General features: G+C 45.4%; 1 protein-coding gene and 1 long non-coding RNA gene across 3 annotated transcripts; both read right to left on the bottom strand.

Annotated features, from left to right (window-relative positions):
* Positions 1 to 7: 7 nt before the first annotated feature.
* SLC25A43 (solute carrier family 25 member 43) lies at positions 8 to 17,111 on the bottom strand. Of its 2 annotated transcripts, XM_083486574.1 has the most exons (5): positions 16,763 to 17,076; positions 15,344 to 15,585; positions 13,695 to 13,867; positions 2,813 to 2,947; positions 8 to 2,357 (listed from the first exon to the last, which is right to left on the bottom strand). In XM_083486574.1, the coding sequence occupies exons 1-5, from the start codon at positions 17,032 to 17,034 to the stop codon at positions 2,181 to 2,183; spliced, it is 999 nt and encodes a 332-aa protein (XP_083342700.1). In that variant the 5' UTR covers positions 17,035 to 17,076; the 3' UTR covers positions 8 to 2,180. The 2 variants fall into 2 exon arrangements, 1 of the variants encoding a protein (XP_083342700.1); XR_014521749.1 differs by lacking the exons at positions 8 to 2,357; positions 2,813 to 2,947 and adding an exon at positions 7,573 to 10,349 and having other exon boundaries at positions 10,385 to 13,867; positions 16,763 to 17,111.
* Positions 7,573 to 10,487, bottom strand: LOC310698882. The gene is made up of 2 exons (XR_014521771.1): positions 10,345 to 10,487; positions 7,573 to 10,304 (listed from the first exon to the last, which is right to left on the bottom strand). It is a non-coding gene; the product is annotated as an uncharacterized lncRNA (long non-coding RNA).
* Positions 17,112 to 17,878: the final 767 nt, after the last annotated feature.

The raw sequence follows: 17,878 nt of genomic DNA, 5'->3' as shown, positions 1-17,878 counted from the left end.
TTTCCCCCCTGGAAAAAGGTAAGTTTAATATCAAATACACCTTGGCAAAGTGAAACAAGGACTGTTATTGCAAGGGTTTCAACAGCAATTGTTGACAGCAGTGTGCATGTGCTCACAACTAAAATGACAACAAGGGTACACAGAGCCACAATTCCACACACACCCACATACACCCACACACCCTCCCCAGAGACTCACTTTTGTTAGTACACCTGCATTCCATGTGCCTGAGAGCCAGAATGGTTTGTCATACATTTTGGTTTGCCGTTTATAAAGTGCACAGTCACTGGTTTTGTGAGGTTTTCTAGGAGTCACAGAGAGACCCAGCAGTGGGTTTTCCCTGCATTGCATTGAGGTCACAGTCCACCAGAAAATTCTGCAGTCCCCGTAGCCAGAAGCATAATGTAGCAAAGTTTGCTTTGTGAAGTGCCACTTCAGAATTCAAGTGGCACCCAGCATTGTGTTATGTAAATATTCACCCTCCCAAAATAAACTTTGTACCTGTGGAAACCTTGCATTTCTCAGACAGGCTCCCAATCTAATCTCCCTGTGCTGGTTTCTTATGAGTAGGGAATTCTGATGTGGAGAAGCACTCCCATCATGTCATCTCACTACTCTCCATCAACACCTCCATACTTAACTTATCCATACATACTTATCACATACATCATAAACAGGGAATCTTTTTGGCCTGGTGGCCCCCTATAGGTCAGCTTTGACAGGTGGGCAGGGCAACCCCACCTGTGAACCACCTAATGTATTTCCCCAAAGACATGCAGCACCAAATGTCAATTTTGTGTGGTTTTTGATTATCCTTTGCATGTGCTTTTTTTACTTTTCAAAAAGAGTTCAGTATTTTCAGTGCATGCAAGTAAAAACATCTGATTTCTCACTTTGGCATTCTTCCTCCCAAAAGATGTTGAAGTGGTTCTTTCTCCTCCCTGCCGATAAGACTTTGCACCCCTGCTAGGATTCCAGTCACATCATCAGTATAGGCTGTGCATGTACAACCTGAGATTCAATGTGCTGAATGCAGCCCACCTTCCATATATGATGGCATGCAAAGGTTCAATAGACTTGTTTTTGCAGCCTCTCTGGGGCCTCTACATACAGCAGGGGCCTCTGAGGTCTACATACATAGCAGAATAAGGTGGTAAAATGAACAGAAAGGGCTATCATTTCAAAGGGGGTGGTGGGACCACAAATGCCAGTGCTCCCTTATATCAAAAAGCTATTTGGAGTCAGAAAAAAAATAGAACAGCAAGGAGGGGTCTGGAATAGAACTTTTCTCCTTGCTGTGTTATGTTGCGGTGGAGTGAACTATGGGAGAGCAATAATAATAAAAAAAGCATACACCCCCACTTTCAGCCTTGAGTGTTATAGTCCATTCTGTCATCTCATTCTGCTGCACGTATAGTTTGAGACAACAGGCTTGCTCAGAACCAGCAGGCTGGATCCCTAATTCCTCATCCCTCTGTTGTTACAGCTGATTGGTAATTAACAGCAGCCTCCTTTGAAGATGTGCCTCCATAACAGTTTGCTGTAACTAATGATCAGGGAGCCTCTTTGAAGTCTGTTTGGAGCAGGGGTAGGCAACAACCATCTGCAAGGCCACTTCCCCCAAAACTGTGCCCACCCGTCCATCAGCAGACGTCAGCTGATAGCTGATAGTCAGGAGGGCGGGGTTAAACCCTGAACCGGTGTGCAGCCAAACGGAGCAGGATTTAACTGCCACTCATCAGTTGATGAACAGGGTTAAATCCTGCTCAGTTTGGCAGGATTCCATGCAAACCCCTTCCTGATTCAGGAAACCTCTGTTTTAGCAGTGCCTTGCAAGGTGCTTTGAAGTCCTGACTTTGGGACTTCAAAGCACCTTGCACCTGATGCCACTGTGGCATCCTGTGATTGACAAGTGGGCAGTCGTCCGCTCCACACTTGATGCCACTTGTGGCCACAGGCTGGAGGTTCTCTACTGCACGGCAGACCACAATCAATATCAGGTGCGCTCCATTGGCTTAGTGGCCTATTCAGTAGTTCGGGCCTAGTTTTATCAATAAGAGGCATTTTAAGGAAAAAGTCACATGCTGTTAAACTGAGGGCTAGTTAGCTGGTAGTAAACCACAGTGTCTTATTTTGCAGCATTGACCTAGTATTGCTTTGCAGAAAATGCATCCTGAGGCTTAAAAGCTTCTTCTTCCAAGTAGTTTAAATTCTTGCAGTTCTTTAGGCTTTAAACTCTGGTCCACACCTGGAGTTAGCTTGTAGGTCAGAGGGGAATCAATGTAACCATTTCGATACAGGCAGACGCGACGACAGAATTCAAAAGTGCTGAACATGACTCCAAAATAAGGAACAATCTGTTTAGAAAGCAAGCAAACGAAAAAACATAAATAGTCACGTATTTTCATTATCCAGGCTTCAAGCCTACTATTGGGGGAATACCTGAGCATGTTTGTTAATCGAGAGGCAGTGTGGTGCAGTGGTTAGAATGGTGGACCATTGGAACTGGGAGACCTGGGTTCAAATCCCCACTCACTGGGTGACTGCAGGCCAGTCATCTTAGATCAGCCGAACCTGATCTAGGAATCAGGAATATAAAACAGGGAAGGAGAGAACCCTGATAACCACTCTGAGGTTATATAAAGATGGATCTGCAAAGAATGGCAGCTTTAAAAAACTGCATGCAATCCTCAACTTCCATCAACACCTCATGGTTAAATTCTGGAAGGAGGAAAGAAGAATAAATTTCTAATTAGGAGCACAATAAATCAGACCTCCAGTGGTATTGAACAACAGGTGCTTTAGTACGTACCCTGAGTAAGTTAGCAGTGAGTCCATTCCAAAGGGCGAGCACACCTTTTGTCTTCACCGTTTGCTTAAAACAGTCCACCATGCCTGCAAAATGGACATCAACCCCTCCGTGGTGTGGGAGGCAAGGACTCTGAGCCTGCTCGGGAGAGAACACATCACTACTTTAAAGGAGGAAATGAAGTCCCTGTTGTTCTGAAACCCTTTTAGCAGAAGCCTATCCATGTCTGCTTTAAAGTAAGACGTAGTAAGGTTAGTGGGGAAGTGGGGTTATGGTTGCAGCCTAAGGTCACTTCTGGGTGCCCTACCTCTTGAGCATTAGTCCGAATTTGATTGCACAAAGTTTGCAGGGAGGTTATGCAATGGATTGAACATTTGTTCTGATTTGTTTGAGCAGAGCAAAGCAAGTCTTATCCCACATTTTATCATCACTTCCTTTGTTGCAAAAAGGGAAGTGGTTTTGCTGTGCAAGAGCACCAGTATGGCTGCAGTCGCACAAGCTGCATTTGCTGGTATGTGACTGAATCCCACCCCAAAACAGCGATGGTTTTCAAGTGCCCTTAAGTCACCAACACTGCACTCTGATGCATGTCTACTCAGAAGCAAGTTGTGCTGTTTTCCATGGGGCTTACTCTTACTTAAGTGCACGTAAGAATGCAGCCTAGCACCAAATACCGTATTTTTCGCCCTATAGGACGCACTTTTTCCCTTCCAAAAATGAAGGGGAAATGTGTGTGTGTCCTATGGGGCGAATGCAGGCTTTCACTGAAGCCTGGAGAGCGAGAGGGGTCGGTGCGTACCGACCCCTCTCGCTCTCCAGGCTTCAAGAGACCCCGCCGCCAGCCCCGCAAGCTTCGGGGACAGTGGAGAGGCACAGCGCGTCTCCCCGCTGTCCCTGGACCTGATCTGAAGGCGGGCGGCAGGGAGAAGAGCGCTTCTCCCCGCTGCCTGCCCCACAAACTCCGGGGACCTGATCTCAAGGCGGGCAACGGGGAGAAGAGCGCTTCTCCCCGCTGCCTGCCCCACAAGCGCCTGGGCGGGGGGGAATAATTTTTTTTCTTTATTTCCCCCCCAAAAAACTTGATGCGTCCTATGGGCCGGTGCGTCCTATGGGGCGAAAAATACGGTATATATCTATACAGAATATCTGCACAGAAGTCCCATTGAATTAAATGGGCCTTACACTTCCGCATTAAGTGCACAGAGGAGATTGCAGTCTTAGTATTGCTGCTGCCTTACTTTATTGTAATAAACATAATATCCAGGCTTTTGAATTTCAGACTTGCACCAATACAAAGACAAGGAGAGGAGATAGTGGGGTGTGTGTGTTCCATTCTGCACAGCAGTTTACCTGATCCTATTTGTCTAAACCATGGGTGGCAAACCCGCAGCTCTCCAAACGTTAAAAAGGTAAAGGGACCCCTGACCGTTAAGTCCAGTTGCGGACGACTCTGGGGTTGCAGCGTTCATCTCGCTTTACTGGCCGAGGGAGCCAGTGTTTGTCCGCAGACAGCTTCCAGGTCATGTGGCCAGTATGACTAAGCTGCTTCTGGTGAACCAGAGCAACGCACGGAAATGCCATTTACCTTCACACCACAGTGTTACCTATTTATCTTACTTGCACTTTTTTGGGGTGCTTTTGAACTGCTAGGTTGGCAGGAGCTTGGACCGAGCAATGGGAGCTCACCCCATCACGGGGATTCGAACCACCGACCTTCCGATTGGCAAGCCCTAGGCTCTGTGGTTTAGACCACAGCACCACCCACGTCCCTTCTCCAAATGTTACTGGACTCCAATTATTACAGATCATAGGAAGCTGCTGTATCAAACCACTGGTCCAAGTATTTCAGTCTTGTCTACACCAGAGGTGGGAAACTGGTGTCCTCCAGATGTTGTTGGACTACAACTCCCAGCATCTCTGGCCATTAGACCTGCTGGCTAGGGCTGAGGGGAGCTTGAGTCCATCAGCATCTGGGGGACTTTTGGTTCTCTGTCTCTGAACCAACTGGCATTCCCAGCTCTACCCAGAGATTTAACATGGGTCCCTAAATGTGCAAAGCATATGCTCTGTCACTGAGATATAGCCCTTCATGGGCTGTATTGGCTGCAGATGATGGGAGCTGGAGTCCAATGTTTGGAGGACCACAGGTTCCCACCCTTGGTCTAAATCACACAGACACATGAAAAATACAATGCCAAGCAATTCCATACTATTCACTTATAAACTCATCTGCTAAGTGTGCTTTTAACCTAAAGTATAATATTGTACACACCTTTTGTAGACACAAAAAGTATACCTTTTTGTATACACCTTGCCGACAAAGGTCCGTATAGTTCAAGCTATGGTTTTCCCAGTGGTGATATGTGGAAGTGAGAGCTGGACCATAAAGAAGGCTGATCGCCAAAGAATTGACGCTTTTGAATTATGGTGCTGGAGGAGACTCTTGAGAGTCCCATGGACTGCAAGAAGATCAAACCTATCCATTCTTAAAGAAATCAGCCCTGAGTGCTCACTGGAAGGACAGATCCTGAAGCTGAGGCTCCAATACTCTGGCCACCTCATGAGAAGAGAAGACTCCCTGGAAAAGACCCTGATGCTGGGAAAGATTGAGGGCACAAGGAGAAGGGGACAACAGAGGACAAGATGGTTGGACAGTGTTCTCAAAGCTACCAACATGAGTTTGACCAAACTGCGGGAGGCAGTGAAAGACAGGAGTGCCTGGCGTGCTCTAGTCCACGGGGTCACGAAGAGTCAGACACGACTAAATGACTAAACAACAACAACAACAAACTTTTGTCATTCATTCATTCCTGCTAGTATTCTACATTGAACAGCTACATTATCATGGAGTAATTCAAGACATGTTTGCTTTCAAGTCTCACTGATTTCAATGGGGAAAACGTGTTAGGAAGCATTGCAGGCCTACAGCGCAATCTGATACATGTCTGGTCAGGGATCCTCCAGATGACCTATTTATTCAGCATTCATCCCAATTTGCTTGCACAAAATTTATCCAGTGGTCAGGCTAGGTCCAGTCTTCATTGAGCACTTGCTCCGATTTATTTATGGGATGGGTTCTAGAGCAATAAGCACTTGTTCTGTTTTGTTTGGAGGGTCTTTACATGTCTTCCGTTCTTTCACACACTCTTAAATGCATTTCCCCATAACTTTCCTAACAGCAAAGAGTCTTTCTCTGTGTGTGTGTATATGTGTTTAAGTAGAATTGGACTGCAACTCCAGTCCAATTCTATCAACCCCAGCCAGCATGGCCAAGAGCAAGGGATGATGGGAGTTGTAGTCCATCAACATTTGGAGGGTCATAGGTTAGCCACTTCTGCTTTAGTTATTTAATTAATTGCTTGCTTATACCACACTGGTGGGACACTCTTGGGACATATGTCTGTGCCCTGGCTCCGGTTTGGAAATCACTGCTCCAGCCACAGTGAAGGGAAATGACAACAAGTTCTGTGCTTACAGCAAGGGAATTCTGCATCTCTCTCTCTCTCTGGCTTAGTTCCCAGATAAATGTTATGCTAAGCGATGTCTGCAAGGCACTGTGTGAGATATCCGCCAAGACCTACAAGTTAAGCCATAAGGGCAGAACTCATTTCCTTTTCTCATTCTTCAGCATTAGAGAGAATTTGCAAGAAACTTTGAAAGTACAAAGAGACACTAGTGCTGCAGGTTCAGCTCGGAAACTGTCTTTCACCATAGAGGAAACAAGTTCATTTTCTTACAATGAATTAGGACTGGTTTAAACTCAAGAAAAATGAGTCAACAGGATAAATCACACCACTTTGGACTGCAGGATAAAAACTTCTTGCAAACAGAATACCAGAACTGCAGATGAAATTCACAGATGTCTTACATTTCTGCTTGCAGGGCCTTAAAACAACAAAATGACAGCATTCAAAAGTAGTATCTTCAACTTGCAACCTAAGTGTACAAGCAATTCAAACCCCTGCCTCATTACCATTTCCTTCTGTTGCATCTGCAGACCAAGCCTCAGTCCTGCAGATTTCTGTGCAGGAATGCTTGCAGCCTACCTAGGTTACGTTTAAATTCACATGTTAACACTAGCACACCAGAGATTTAATTACCCAGACATATCTGGAGGGTTCACAAGGGGAAAGCATTCTCTGTGCCCCATGTTCTGTGTTAAATCAGACCTCAGACAGCTTCTTAACAGTGATAAGCCTAAAGTGATCCTCTCTGTCGGAGGGATGCCTTGTGATGATACATGAGATGCTCCCACTCTCATATTTTAAGTTCTTGGCTGCTTCACTTTGTTTACTGAAAGATGAACCCTCCAGGACATGTTTCCGCTACAGAGAAGCACTCTTCAACTGGACAGAAGAGTTTTGATTGGATTTACTATCTGCTTATTAATTGATTAACGGATTGAATTATTTTTTTTAAATCCCCTTCACCATGGCCTCAATATAAGTCCCTTTACTTCCAAAGCAAGGTTAAAACACCCCCCACTAATATCCCATAAGTAAATAAAACAATAATGCAACTAATACATGCATTAATTATATATATATATATATATAAGCCCAAACCCAAGAGATATAGAAATGAATTAAGAAATAAAGACACAGGTTTTTATGGATCTTTCCAGGGTACAAAAAGTTGCCCTGCAATAATTCTTTGAAATTATATTTTCAGTGAGAAAGCCTAGGAGTGTGGTATGTGCCAGCCTTGCTAATAAGGGATTAGGAAAAGAAGTGGCGCAGAAGTACTCGGGGCGTTTATTTCACTTAATCTGAAATCTAAAATAAGAACACAGAATCCTTTCAAGGGCTAGGTTAACACGGACGATTGGGGATATCTAAATACTTCCAGGCTGAATGAAGCCCAACCTCAAATCTTGCAACCCTCAGTCGAAGCTTCAATGAAGCACTTGAGATTCTGTTTGTCTGGGGACATGCTTATTCCTTTTGCCCAAAGGAAGGGCCTGGGAAACTGACACAGTTATATCCCTAGAGGGAAACAGTTTTGGAATCAGGCACGGTTTCTGCATTGGACTAGGTTGGGACAATAGAACTCTCTGCTGCTGGTGGATTAATTCAGGCATCCAGTGGGGGTTTGTTCACAATACATACATCAAAAGTTGATACTACTTCCTTTGCTGGTTAATACTGGGGTGTCCAGAAAGAACGGGGCTTTTAATAGCACTGCAAAAGAGAGGGATTTTGTGCAGCTGGTAAAATGATGTTTCCTACATAAAGGTGTAAGAGCACCTGTCTTCTTTTGCACCAGGCTACCCAAGGTGAGAACAAGGTCTGGGGTTGTTGCCAGATATCAGAATCTGATCTAATGTTTCAGGATTCTGTTCTGAGGTTCCAATCCTTCTTCTGAGGATATCTGTTTTTAGCTATCACAGCCAGCTGGTAGAGTTGTACTGCTCCCAAGAAATCATTCCTATAAACACTTACCAGGGAGAACACAGTGGGGCTTGCTTCTGAGTAGACATCTATAGGACGGTGCTATGAAAGTCACTGGAGCTAATGGCCAGTGCCAGATCTTGAGGTGGCGAATTCCATTGTAGGAGGACCAGATGCCAAAGTGGGCATATCTCCGTATTCAGGGCAAAAAGGGAGCCAGCGGTCATCTAGCCTGACCCCGAATTTCAGCATATTCAGGGCAAAAAGGGAGCCAGCGGTCATCTAGCCTGACACCGAAGTTCAGCATATTCAGGGCAAAAAGGGATCCAGGGGTCATCTAGCCTGACCCCGAATTTCAGCATATTCAGGGCAAAAAGGGAGCCGGCGGTCATCTAGTCTGACCCCGAATTTCAGCTCTGAAATATCAGCATATTAGCAGCTGTGCATGACGGGGGATTTCAGCAGGTGTTGCTTCCCTCTTCTACTCAGCTTCTAAAGGTGCAGGAGCTCTGCCAAACAATTCCACAAGTTATACTTTCTCTGGCCTAGCCTGAGATTCCTTCTGACTCCCCTAAGCCTATCACAAATCAGTTCCTTTCTGGGATCCTGACTCTGAGCTTTATGGAAACAGAAACAGAAATAAGGGAATAGAAAAGTAAATGACATGTAGTGCAATGCTATAAGCATCTGCCTAGCAGTGAGCCCACGAATTTCAATGTGGCTAAGTAACTGTGCACATGTACAGCTTGAACGTTGGGTACCCAGGCACACAAACTATACACTTGTTCAGTGCTTTCCTTCTAGGGAAAAAGGTGCCGGTACTCACCATGAAGTTCTTACAGTAAGTGCAACACTTTTAGCTAGTGCCTTTCTTCTAGAAAAAGAGGTGCTGGTACTACGTACCCTTGAGTACCTCTGGGGGGGAACACAGCACTCGCTGAATATTACATGTGATAACTGTACGAGTGTACAGTTTGTTGAGGAGCCGACACCCCTGTTCCCAAAATAAACCAGGCCTATGAACTCAGTGGTTGTAGAATTTGCAAAGGAGGAGAAAAGTGGGGTGGAAGGGAGAATGGTATGAAGTGTTGTGGAGAAAGACATGGCTGGCTGACTTCCATAGTGAAGCCAAGCACTCCACACTGCAGCATTTTGTTACAGGACCCTCTTGTCAGGGCTAACAGTTGCTGATCTCCATGAACCTGTTGATCACCCTCTGAAATCTCTGTAAGGCAAGTGGCTTTCACTGCGGCTGACTCCATAAAAGTATGCATTGTGCAAGCAACAGCTTTCTTTTGTCTGTCATTAATCTACCACCAAGCCAGTCCCATTGGGTAAATAAGATTTGTATCGAGGCAACCAGTCCAGAAAGCTTCTGTAAAAGAGAAGTGTGTGTTCTGATATATCCTCTCAGGTTCTAGGTGCATCAAAAATGGATGATACAAGGCATAGGTGGGAACCTTTTCCAGCTAAGGGCCACATTCCCTTCTATATAACTCCCCAAGGGCCACATGCCAATAGTGGGCGGGGCCATAGGCAAATGTAGGTGGAGCAACAAGCGTGACTTTAAACTTGGTACACTAGGCTATTTTCTACACACACGCAGATTCCAGTTCCATTCAACTACAGACAAGCATAATCAATAGTTCGAGATTAGGGTAGCTGTAATCCCAAAACTACATCTGAAGGGCACAAATTCTCCACCCCTGATTTAAAGGATTCTTTCCACATGTTTGGGTGCCAGGGATTGCCTACTTCTGTTATTGTAGATTATTATTATTATTATTATTATTATTATTATTATTATTATTATTATTTTATTGACCTATTTTGCGAACTACTCTGGGACAGATATTATGAAGAGTAGCATATAAATCTTCTAAATAAATGAATAGATTACCCTTTCTTTACATTTAAATTGCAACAATTATAAACAGTTTAAGGTCACCTTGGACCAGTTGCTATTTTTCTTTCAGTCTAGCCTACCACACAAGGTTGTTATGCTGATAAAATGGGGGGGTCGGAATGGGGAGGAGTCTTGCATGCTGCCCTTCGCTCATTTGAGAAGGGATGGAGGGGTGGATATAATAAATAAATGAGAAGTACTTAGCTGCTTCAGTCAATCATATATTTGCTTAACAGTACTCCAGCTGCTTCAGTCAATCATATATTTGCTTAACAGTACTCCAGCTGCTTCAGACAATCATATGTTTCATAGAATCATAGAATAGTAGTGTTGGAAGGTACCTCAAGGGTCACTGAGTCCAACCCCCTGCAGTGCAGGAATCCTGCCCACAGATATCCCTGGGTGGACTTGAACCACCAAACGTCTGGTTAGCAGCAAGATGCGCTGACCCATTGTGCATTTGCTTCAATCGTATATCTGCTTAATAAAGCAAGTCTTTCCCCAATGCATGAAGCCCCTCTGCATCTCCCTTCACTCAAAATGCAATTAAAACATGAAACCTTTAATTAAGCATAGCTTTTATCTGAACCAAGAATCTATATTTAGCAGCTTCAGCACATAAGAAACCAACTTCAAGCCACAATTTAAGATCTAGGCTTGATCCAAAGCCAGCAATTATATGGAACAGGGGAAGCTGCCTTGTACCGAGTCATAGCACTGGTCCATCTAGCCCAGTTCTGTCAACACTGACCGGCAGCAGCTCTCCACGGTTTCAGGCAGAAGTCTCTCCAGGAACCAGCTGAAGATGCCTGGGACCTTGTGCATAGAATGCAGATCCCTTACCATTGGGCCATGGCCTTGGGAAACCACAGTTTCCCAGTCTGGACAAACTGGGCAACTATGGTTAATTGAAGGCTTCTTGGTTTGTTTGGTCACAGTGCAACAGAAGGATCTAAGGGTCTGTAAAAGGATCTTGCGAATGTTGCTCTTATGTAGAAAATTCTAAGCCTTTCACATTTGCTAAAAATGGAAAATGTTGTGAAAAGTCATTGTTGACTTATGCTTTAGTCCTCTCTTGTTTCCCTCCCCTTTCTTTCTAAAATTTAGCAGCATTTTAGCAAAAAGAAACCTACCCAGCAACTGCATGCCCAAACATGCATACTATACCTTTCAGTTCGCTAATAGGTCAACCAGGAGCAAAGGGAAAGAGGGAAACAAAGGGATACAGTTAGGGTGAACAACAAAGATGCTGCAAATTTACATTTTTGTAAGGATGCTTTTAAAATGAAGAGAGAAGCCACTTAACACATATCTCAGTTCTATGCATATTTAGCGAGAATTAGGTCCCAGTTACTTCAACAGGTCTTACTCCAAGTTAAGTGTGTGCAATATCCTAACTTAATAATAATGAAAAATGTTTCTGCCTGGTAAATCCAGGCAGAAAGACCAGAGAGGAAATGTTGGAGGCTGCACGAATCAGCCTGAGTTGGAAGTGTATGGTGGAGTAACATCACCATCTAGTGGCTCAAAATGACCTAACACTTCTCCTCTGCCAGCTGTATAGCTAAGGGCAGAACTACATGTTACAAGGCAAATGCAGTAGACAAGGAAGGGCCATAACTTGGGAGTGGAGCATCTGCTTTGCATGCAGAAAGTTTCAGACTAAATACCTGGCATCCCCAGGTACAAGAGGCACTGCCAATCCATGAGGACAATATTGAGCTAGATGCGTCAAAGGCAGTATTAAGAACCTCCCTGCTTTCCTATAACAAGCTTCCAAATCTATACATTAATGTGCATTTAGAGAGCATCTGCAGGGGAAAACTGGTGGATGGAACAGGGTGTGCTTGATCCTCCCCTCCATTGCAGTGTCTCCCACAAGCCCTGCTTCCCAGGCTGTTTTTCATTGGATGCATGAAACACAGGTACAATTACTCAGGGGCAAGCAAACTGCAGCCTTCCAGATGTTGCTGGACTCCAGCTCCCATCAGCCCCAGGAAGAATGGCCAATGGTAGGGGATGATGGGAGCCGCAGTCCAACAACAGCCGGTGGGCTACAGGTTCTCCAACCTTGCTCTAAAGCAACAATTCCTTTGTGGCAAAGGATGCCACATGGCAAATGTAAGGACTGGTACCATCTAGTGCATTGGTGGCAGTCTGCTTTGCTCATTACTAGAACCCCAAGGCTCAACAGCTGGGCTACAGATGCAAAATGGTGGTGCCAACTCTCTGTTGTCCATGAGCCATAAAGGTAAAGGTAAAGGGACCCCTGGCCATTAGGTCCAGTCGTGGCCGACTCTGGGGTTGCGGTGCTCATCTCGCTTTATTGGCCGAGGGAGCTGGCGTACAGCTTCTGGGTCATGTCGCCAGCATGACTAAGCCGCTTCTGGCGAACCAAAGCAGTGCACGGAAACGCCGTTTACCTTCCCACCGGAGCAGTACCTATTTATCTGCTTGCACTTTGACGTGCTTTTGAACTGCTAGGTGGGCAGGAGCAGGGACCGAGCAATGGGAGCTCACCCGTCACGGGGATTCGAATTGCTGACCTTCTGATCAGTAAATCCTAGGCTCTGTGGTTTAACCCACAGTGCCACCCGCGTCCCCTCCATGAGCCATACACCTGGATAAACTGCATATACAAATACAAAACTACTTCTGACTTATTACAGACTAGGGATTCTATCACAAAGCTCTAAAATTAGTCTAAGGGCCGGCCAGTTAATACTCATGTTATTTATAGGCAAGGAACGTTAAGGATGAGAGATAAGTGATTGACTCAAGGCAAGACACGACAGTGGCATGTGAGGGGTGTTTGCACTTGCAAATTGAAGGCACAGCAAGTTATGAACTATACAGTCTGATTCAAACATTTTTCTTAAGGCAAGCCTATCCAAACACATACATGTTGATGTGCTTTAAACTCTTGTTAAGTTTACAGCTGGTTTTAATTGCATTTTAGCTACTTGATTTTAACTGTTTTTATTGATATTTTTCCTTGTAAACCACTCAGAGCTTTTGTTCTAATCAAGTGGTAAAGAAATTGTTAAATAAATAGAGCCCCATTTTACAGCTAGGAAATCCTGTGACTCCAAGATAAAACCTGCTGGTTGGATCAGTCAAATCAGAAAACCTGGATGATCCCCTGTAAACAACTCAAAGGTCTACCAATACATCTACCTTCTAGTTCCAGAATCTAGCACATAGTGCTAAACATATGCACACAGTCCCAGGTATGATTTTCCCTCCCGTCCTTTAAGCAGACAACAGTGCAGCCCAGAAGAGGTGTGATCGCCTCATCTATGGGCCCTCTTGCTCCCAATATGCGACAACTTTCCGCTGCCTATGCCACTAGAGCGGAGGTTGCCAATGTGGTGCCCGCTGACCTTCCCTGATGCCAGCAGGATCCTCTCCCTCCAATGAAATTAGGTGTGAAAGAAGCGTTCTGCTGTAGTCATCAGAACAGGTTGCAACATGTGCTTGGTTGTGGGGGTGTGGTGCCCACAAGAGCTTTTGCAAATGGGCCTACAGTCCCCCACCAAAGGTTGGCAACCACTGAGCAAGAGGAATATACTAGCCCTAAATTCCATACCTGCATTTTCCTCTTGACTGTTTCAAAAGGGAAAGAAAGTGTCTGTGCAACCCCAGCTGCCAGGCAGCCATTCACAAAGTTCTGCACAGGAGTGAAGCGGATGCTGGGCTGACCCCAGATTTTATCCAGATGTGTGTAAACGAGGAAAGAGCCGATGGAAAACGGGATAGCACCTGTCATGAAAAGCAAGCAAGCAAATGAGACTTGTGGAAGTTGTTAGGTGCTTACTGATACAAATTGCTATGCCGGTTCAGATCAAGAAACCACCTAGCTCAACATCCCATCTGATAACGCTGGCCAATCAGATGCCTCTGAGAAGTTTGCAACGCAGGGTGTGATGGGAATATCTTTCTCCTGCAATAATTTCTGCTTCCAGAAAATGGAAACATAAGAAGTGTGTTTGCACCCAGGGGCTGCTTTTGGGGCTTCCCACAGTCATTTGGTTGGCCACAGTGAGAACAAAATGCTAGACTACATAAGACTTTGGTTTGATGCAGCAGGATTCTTTTGATGCTCTTTTGTAGCAGAAGTTGCTGATTAACATGTGCTTACTGTCCTGGAAATGTCATTAACTCCAAAGTCTGATTGCATTTCTGTTAAGGGTAAAACAGAAAAGCATTGTACTACAGAACTTCACACAATGTAAGGTGCAAATATTTTTTTGGGATATATTTGGTTTTCTAAAACATTTGGACTATAAAAGCCAAAGTAGGTGAGGCACCAAGGTCATCACTGGCAATTGAATGGGTCTTTTAAAAACCACATACAGTAGTACCTCCGGTTAAGTAATCCTCTGGTTACGTAAACTTCAGGATGCGAAAGCGGCAAACCCCAAAGTATTTGATTGGGTTTTGCCACGCACGCATGCGCAGAAGCGGTCCTCAGGTAGTGGAAACCTCAGGATCCGTCCGGACTTCCAGAACGGATCCCGTCCACAACCAGAGGTACCACTGTATAGTATCTGCTGTTGGGTCCAATCAGAATCTGTATTGCAGATTGTGTGCATTGCCTCTTTTTTCCTTGCTACATTTGGTCATGGGAAAATTTATGCCTCTCAATCATGATCCCCCATCTGCAAAATCAGAAGAATTGGATCTCCTCACATCGTTTTGGGGAGGATGAATGACTGAGAACGCAGTTAACAGCACATTGCCGATACACCAGTTTTGCAGGCAATAGACTGAGATCTGACACAAGCGGTTTTTAAAAAAGGGGGCTTGTCTTATTGCATTTCAAAATTTAATGCTGCCTTTTATTGTTTTATTGATTGAACTGACAGCTGTATTTTAACGTCTTTTTGTTAGAAGCTGCCCAGAAAACAGGTGGCACAGAAAAAACTGTAAGTAAAATACAGTGGTACCTCGGGATGCGAACAGGATCCGTTCCAGAGCCCCGTTCGCATTCTGAATGGAATGTAAGATGCAACGGTGCGTCTGTGTGTCACATAATTTTTAGCGTCTGCACATGCACGAGTGGCGAAACCTGGAAGTAACGTGCTCCATTACTTCTGGGTTGCCATGAAGCACAACCCAAAAGCGCTCAACCTGAAGCACATTCAACCCGAGGTATGACTGTAACTAAAAAGCACTGACTTTCAGTCACTATTCCAACCCCAATGTTATAGGAAAAAGAATGCAGTCTCACAATACCTAATACTGATAGTGAAACACCACGATAAAGTGCAGCGACACCTTCTTGATGATGAATCATGTACAAAGCATGCAGAATTCCTTTGTAGGAGGGCTCCAACCGGTTCTGTACAATGAGACGGGTTTTGATGACTTCGGTTGGGTATGTTGCAACAGCAGCCACCATGCCAGCCAAACTTCCAGCCATGATCGAACCCCACTGGGAGATGTGGCCCAAATCATCCACAAACAGGAAGACAAACCTAGTATGATATATATGGGGGTGGGGATATCACAAGTCAGTTACACAACATAGATAAAGTCAGTGATTCATTTGTAACACTAAATCATGGTTTGTTTAAGCCACTGCTTGACAAACCATGAGTTAACCAAAGAAACCATGGCTCCCCCTCCCCCCATTTGTTTCATTTTTTCAGTGGCTCTTGCCTTGTACCTTTGTAGTTTGGCCACCCCACCCCAGACAATAATCAAAAAGGCCTTCTGCAAACTTTCCATTCAATGCAAGTTTCAGTTCTGACGAATTCCTGATTAGCTTAAGTCTGAAATAAGGAGAACTTATCTTCCAACACAAAAGTGGCAGGCCTACTACGCATGTGTGAAGTCTGGCTAATAGAAGGCAAAAAAAAACCTCCTCAGCTGCCTAAGATTATCTAAAACAGGTTTGATTTATTTCTGTCTTTCTTTTAAAAGAAATCAGACTTGATTTACAGCTCTCTCTTCAGCACCACACCCCGGAAACTACATCTAGCTCCCACCACTGGGGGAAATATAGAAAACCTTCATCCTATTATCTGATTCAAAACCAAAGGGGGGAAATAAGTTCTGTTTTTGGGCACAGAATGCAGCTTATAATGAAAGTCTGTATGTTGCACAGGGCAAGAACTAGTTTTGGAACGCACTTTCTGCATGGAAAATACATTTTGTGGACAGTTAATCATACTTTATCTTTTAGGTTTCAGAGTTAGACAGTTAAAAAACAAACACCCCCAGAAAGCTACACTGTTCCACACACCTTCCTAGAGACTGGGAGGAAATTGGACATCAGCTGGACTGTTCAGAGCGCCCTTTAACTACCGGTATTCCTCTGTCTCTTCAGTCCACCCCTCTGATTGGTTAATACTATAAAGATTTTTTTTCCTTCCCATTTTTGAAGTCATTCTTACTCGGACCTCCGTGCACCTTTACGCGGAAGTCTCACTGTGTTCAACAGAGCTTAGTTGCAGTTAGGTGAAAACAAGACTCAAGTTTACTGGAGTCCCCTCCCCTTCCATGAGCCTGTAGAAATGGAAAAATGCTGGGCAGCCACAACGAACTGCAGGAATTATTAACCCTTGGAGAGCCGTGTCCCCGCACCACACCATTGCTTTGGTATCAACTGGTTGGGTCCGAAAGCCGAGGGTGGTTTTCAGCCCGGCTTACCTGCGGTAAGAGGCCAGTTGTAGGGCGCTGTAGGGAAAGAGGCGCAAACAGGCGGTGAGGTTGCCCTTCCAGAGGGCCCCAATGCCTTCGGCCTTGCATAAGCTGCGCCCCGTCTCCCAGAGCCCTCGCCGCGAGTGGTGAGTGCCAACTTGGGCCAGGACGGTGAAAACTTCCAGAGGCGCCGTAAGGCTGTGGCTCAGCGCCCCGGCCAGCCCGGCGCAGCTGAGCCGCTGCAGAGCGGTGAGCCGACTGTCCCGCTTCCAGGTCGCCATGCCGCCCGGGCGGCGGCTGCACCATGCCCGCTGCGGGCCGGGCAACTAGCGAGGAGGACGCATAGCGACGCATACCCGGCAGTCCAGCCCCTGTGTGCGCTACGCAAGGCCGTCGCGGGGCGGTGCCAACTTGGTCTGGAGACGGGAAGGGGAGGGAGAGCTGACCCTCTGAGGCTGGAGAGGGGTCGATGCAGGTGACTGATGCCCGATTGTCCGTGCCCAGGAGCCCGGAGCGCGCGTGGCTCGGGGAGTTTAGTTCTAGCGCCAGGGCTGTCTTAAGCATATCCGGCGCTGTGGTGCAAAGATCCCTCCTGCGCCCCCCCCTTTCCCAGAGTTGTCGACATTTTCTAGGGGGGGGGGAGACCCCAAAGTTGCTGACCTTTTTTTAGGGAGCTGACACCACGCTTACACATTATCTCTGCTTGGGAAAAGAAAACAGGAAACATAACCTTTTTTTTTTTAGTTGCTCATTTATTAACTATGCACCTATATACCCCCTTATGGAAAAAGGTAAAAGGCGGATCTACACGGATCCTTGTGAATTCATATGATTTTTTCATTCAAATTAAATAAAACCACCATGATACTGTAGACCATGTCTTACTCTGTAGAAAGCATCAAAAAAATCACGCACCTACTGTTTCGGGGGGGCGCAGGGGCGCAAAAACATGGTTAAAAAACACGGATCCTCATGGATCCTCATGATTTTTCCACTAGATAAGCCCAAAGTCACCATCAGATCAAAGATCATGGCCATGGGCACAGCATCCACCACAAAAATCACAGATCCACGGCTTCCTGGCGAAACCGTGGCCCAAAACCGTGGTTTTCAAGAACGGATCTC

The sequence above is a fragment of the Podarcis liolepis genome (assembly GCF_965112155.1).
Source record: "Podarcis liolepis genome assembly, chromosome: Z".
Taxonomy (NCBI): Eukaryota; Metazoa; Chordata; class Lepidosauria; order Squamata; family Lacertidae; genus Podarcis; species Podarcis liolepis.
This window is presented reverse-complemented; position numbering and strand designations above follow the sequence as displayed.

What these genes read in the sequence shown, in the direction of transcription:
- SLC25A43 (XM_083486574.1), bottom strand. Translation starts at nt 17,034, where the DNA reads ATGGCGACCTGGAAGCGGGACAGTCGGCTCACCGCTCTGCAGCGGCTC. An exon ending in TGTTTCACTATCAGTATTAG is followed by an intron (nt 13,868 to 15,343) that starts GTATTGTGAGAC and finishes TTTTCATGACAG; the next exon opens with GTGCTATCCCGTTTTCCATC. An exon ending in TCACTGCTAACTTACTCAGG is followed by an intron (nt 2,358 to 2,812) that starts GTACGTACTAAA and finishes CTTTCTAAACAG; the next exon opens with ATTGTTCCTTATTTTGGAGT.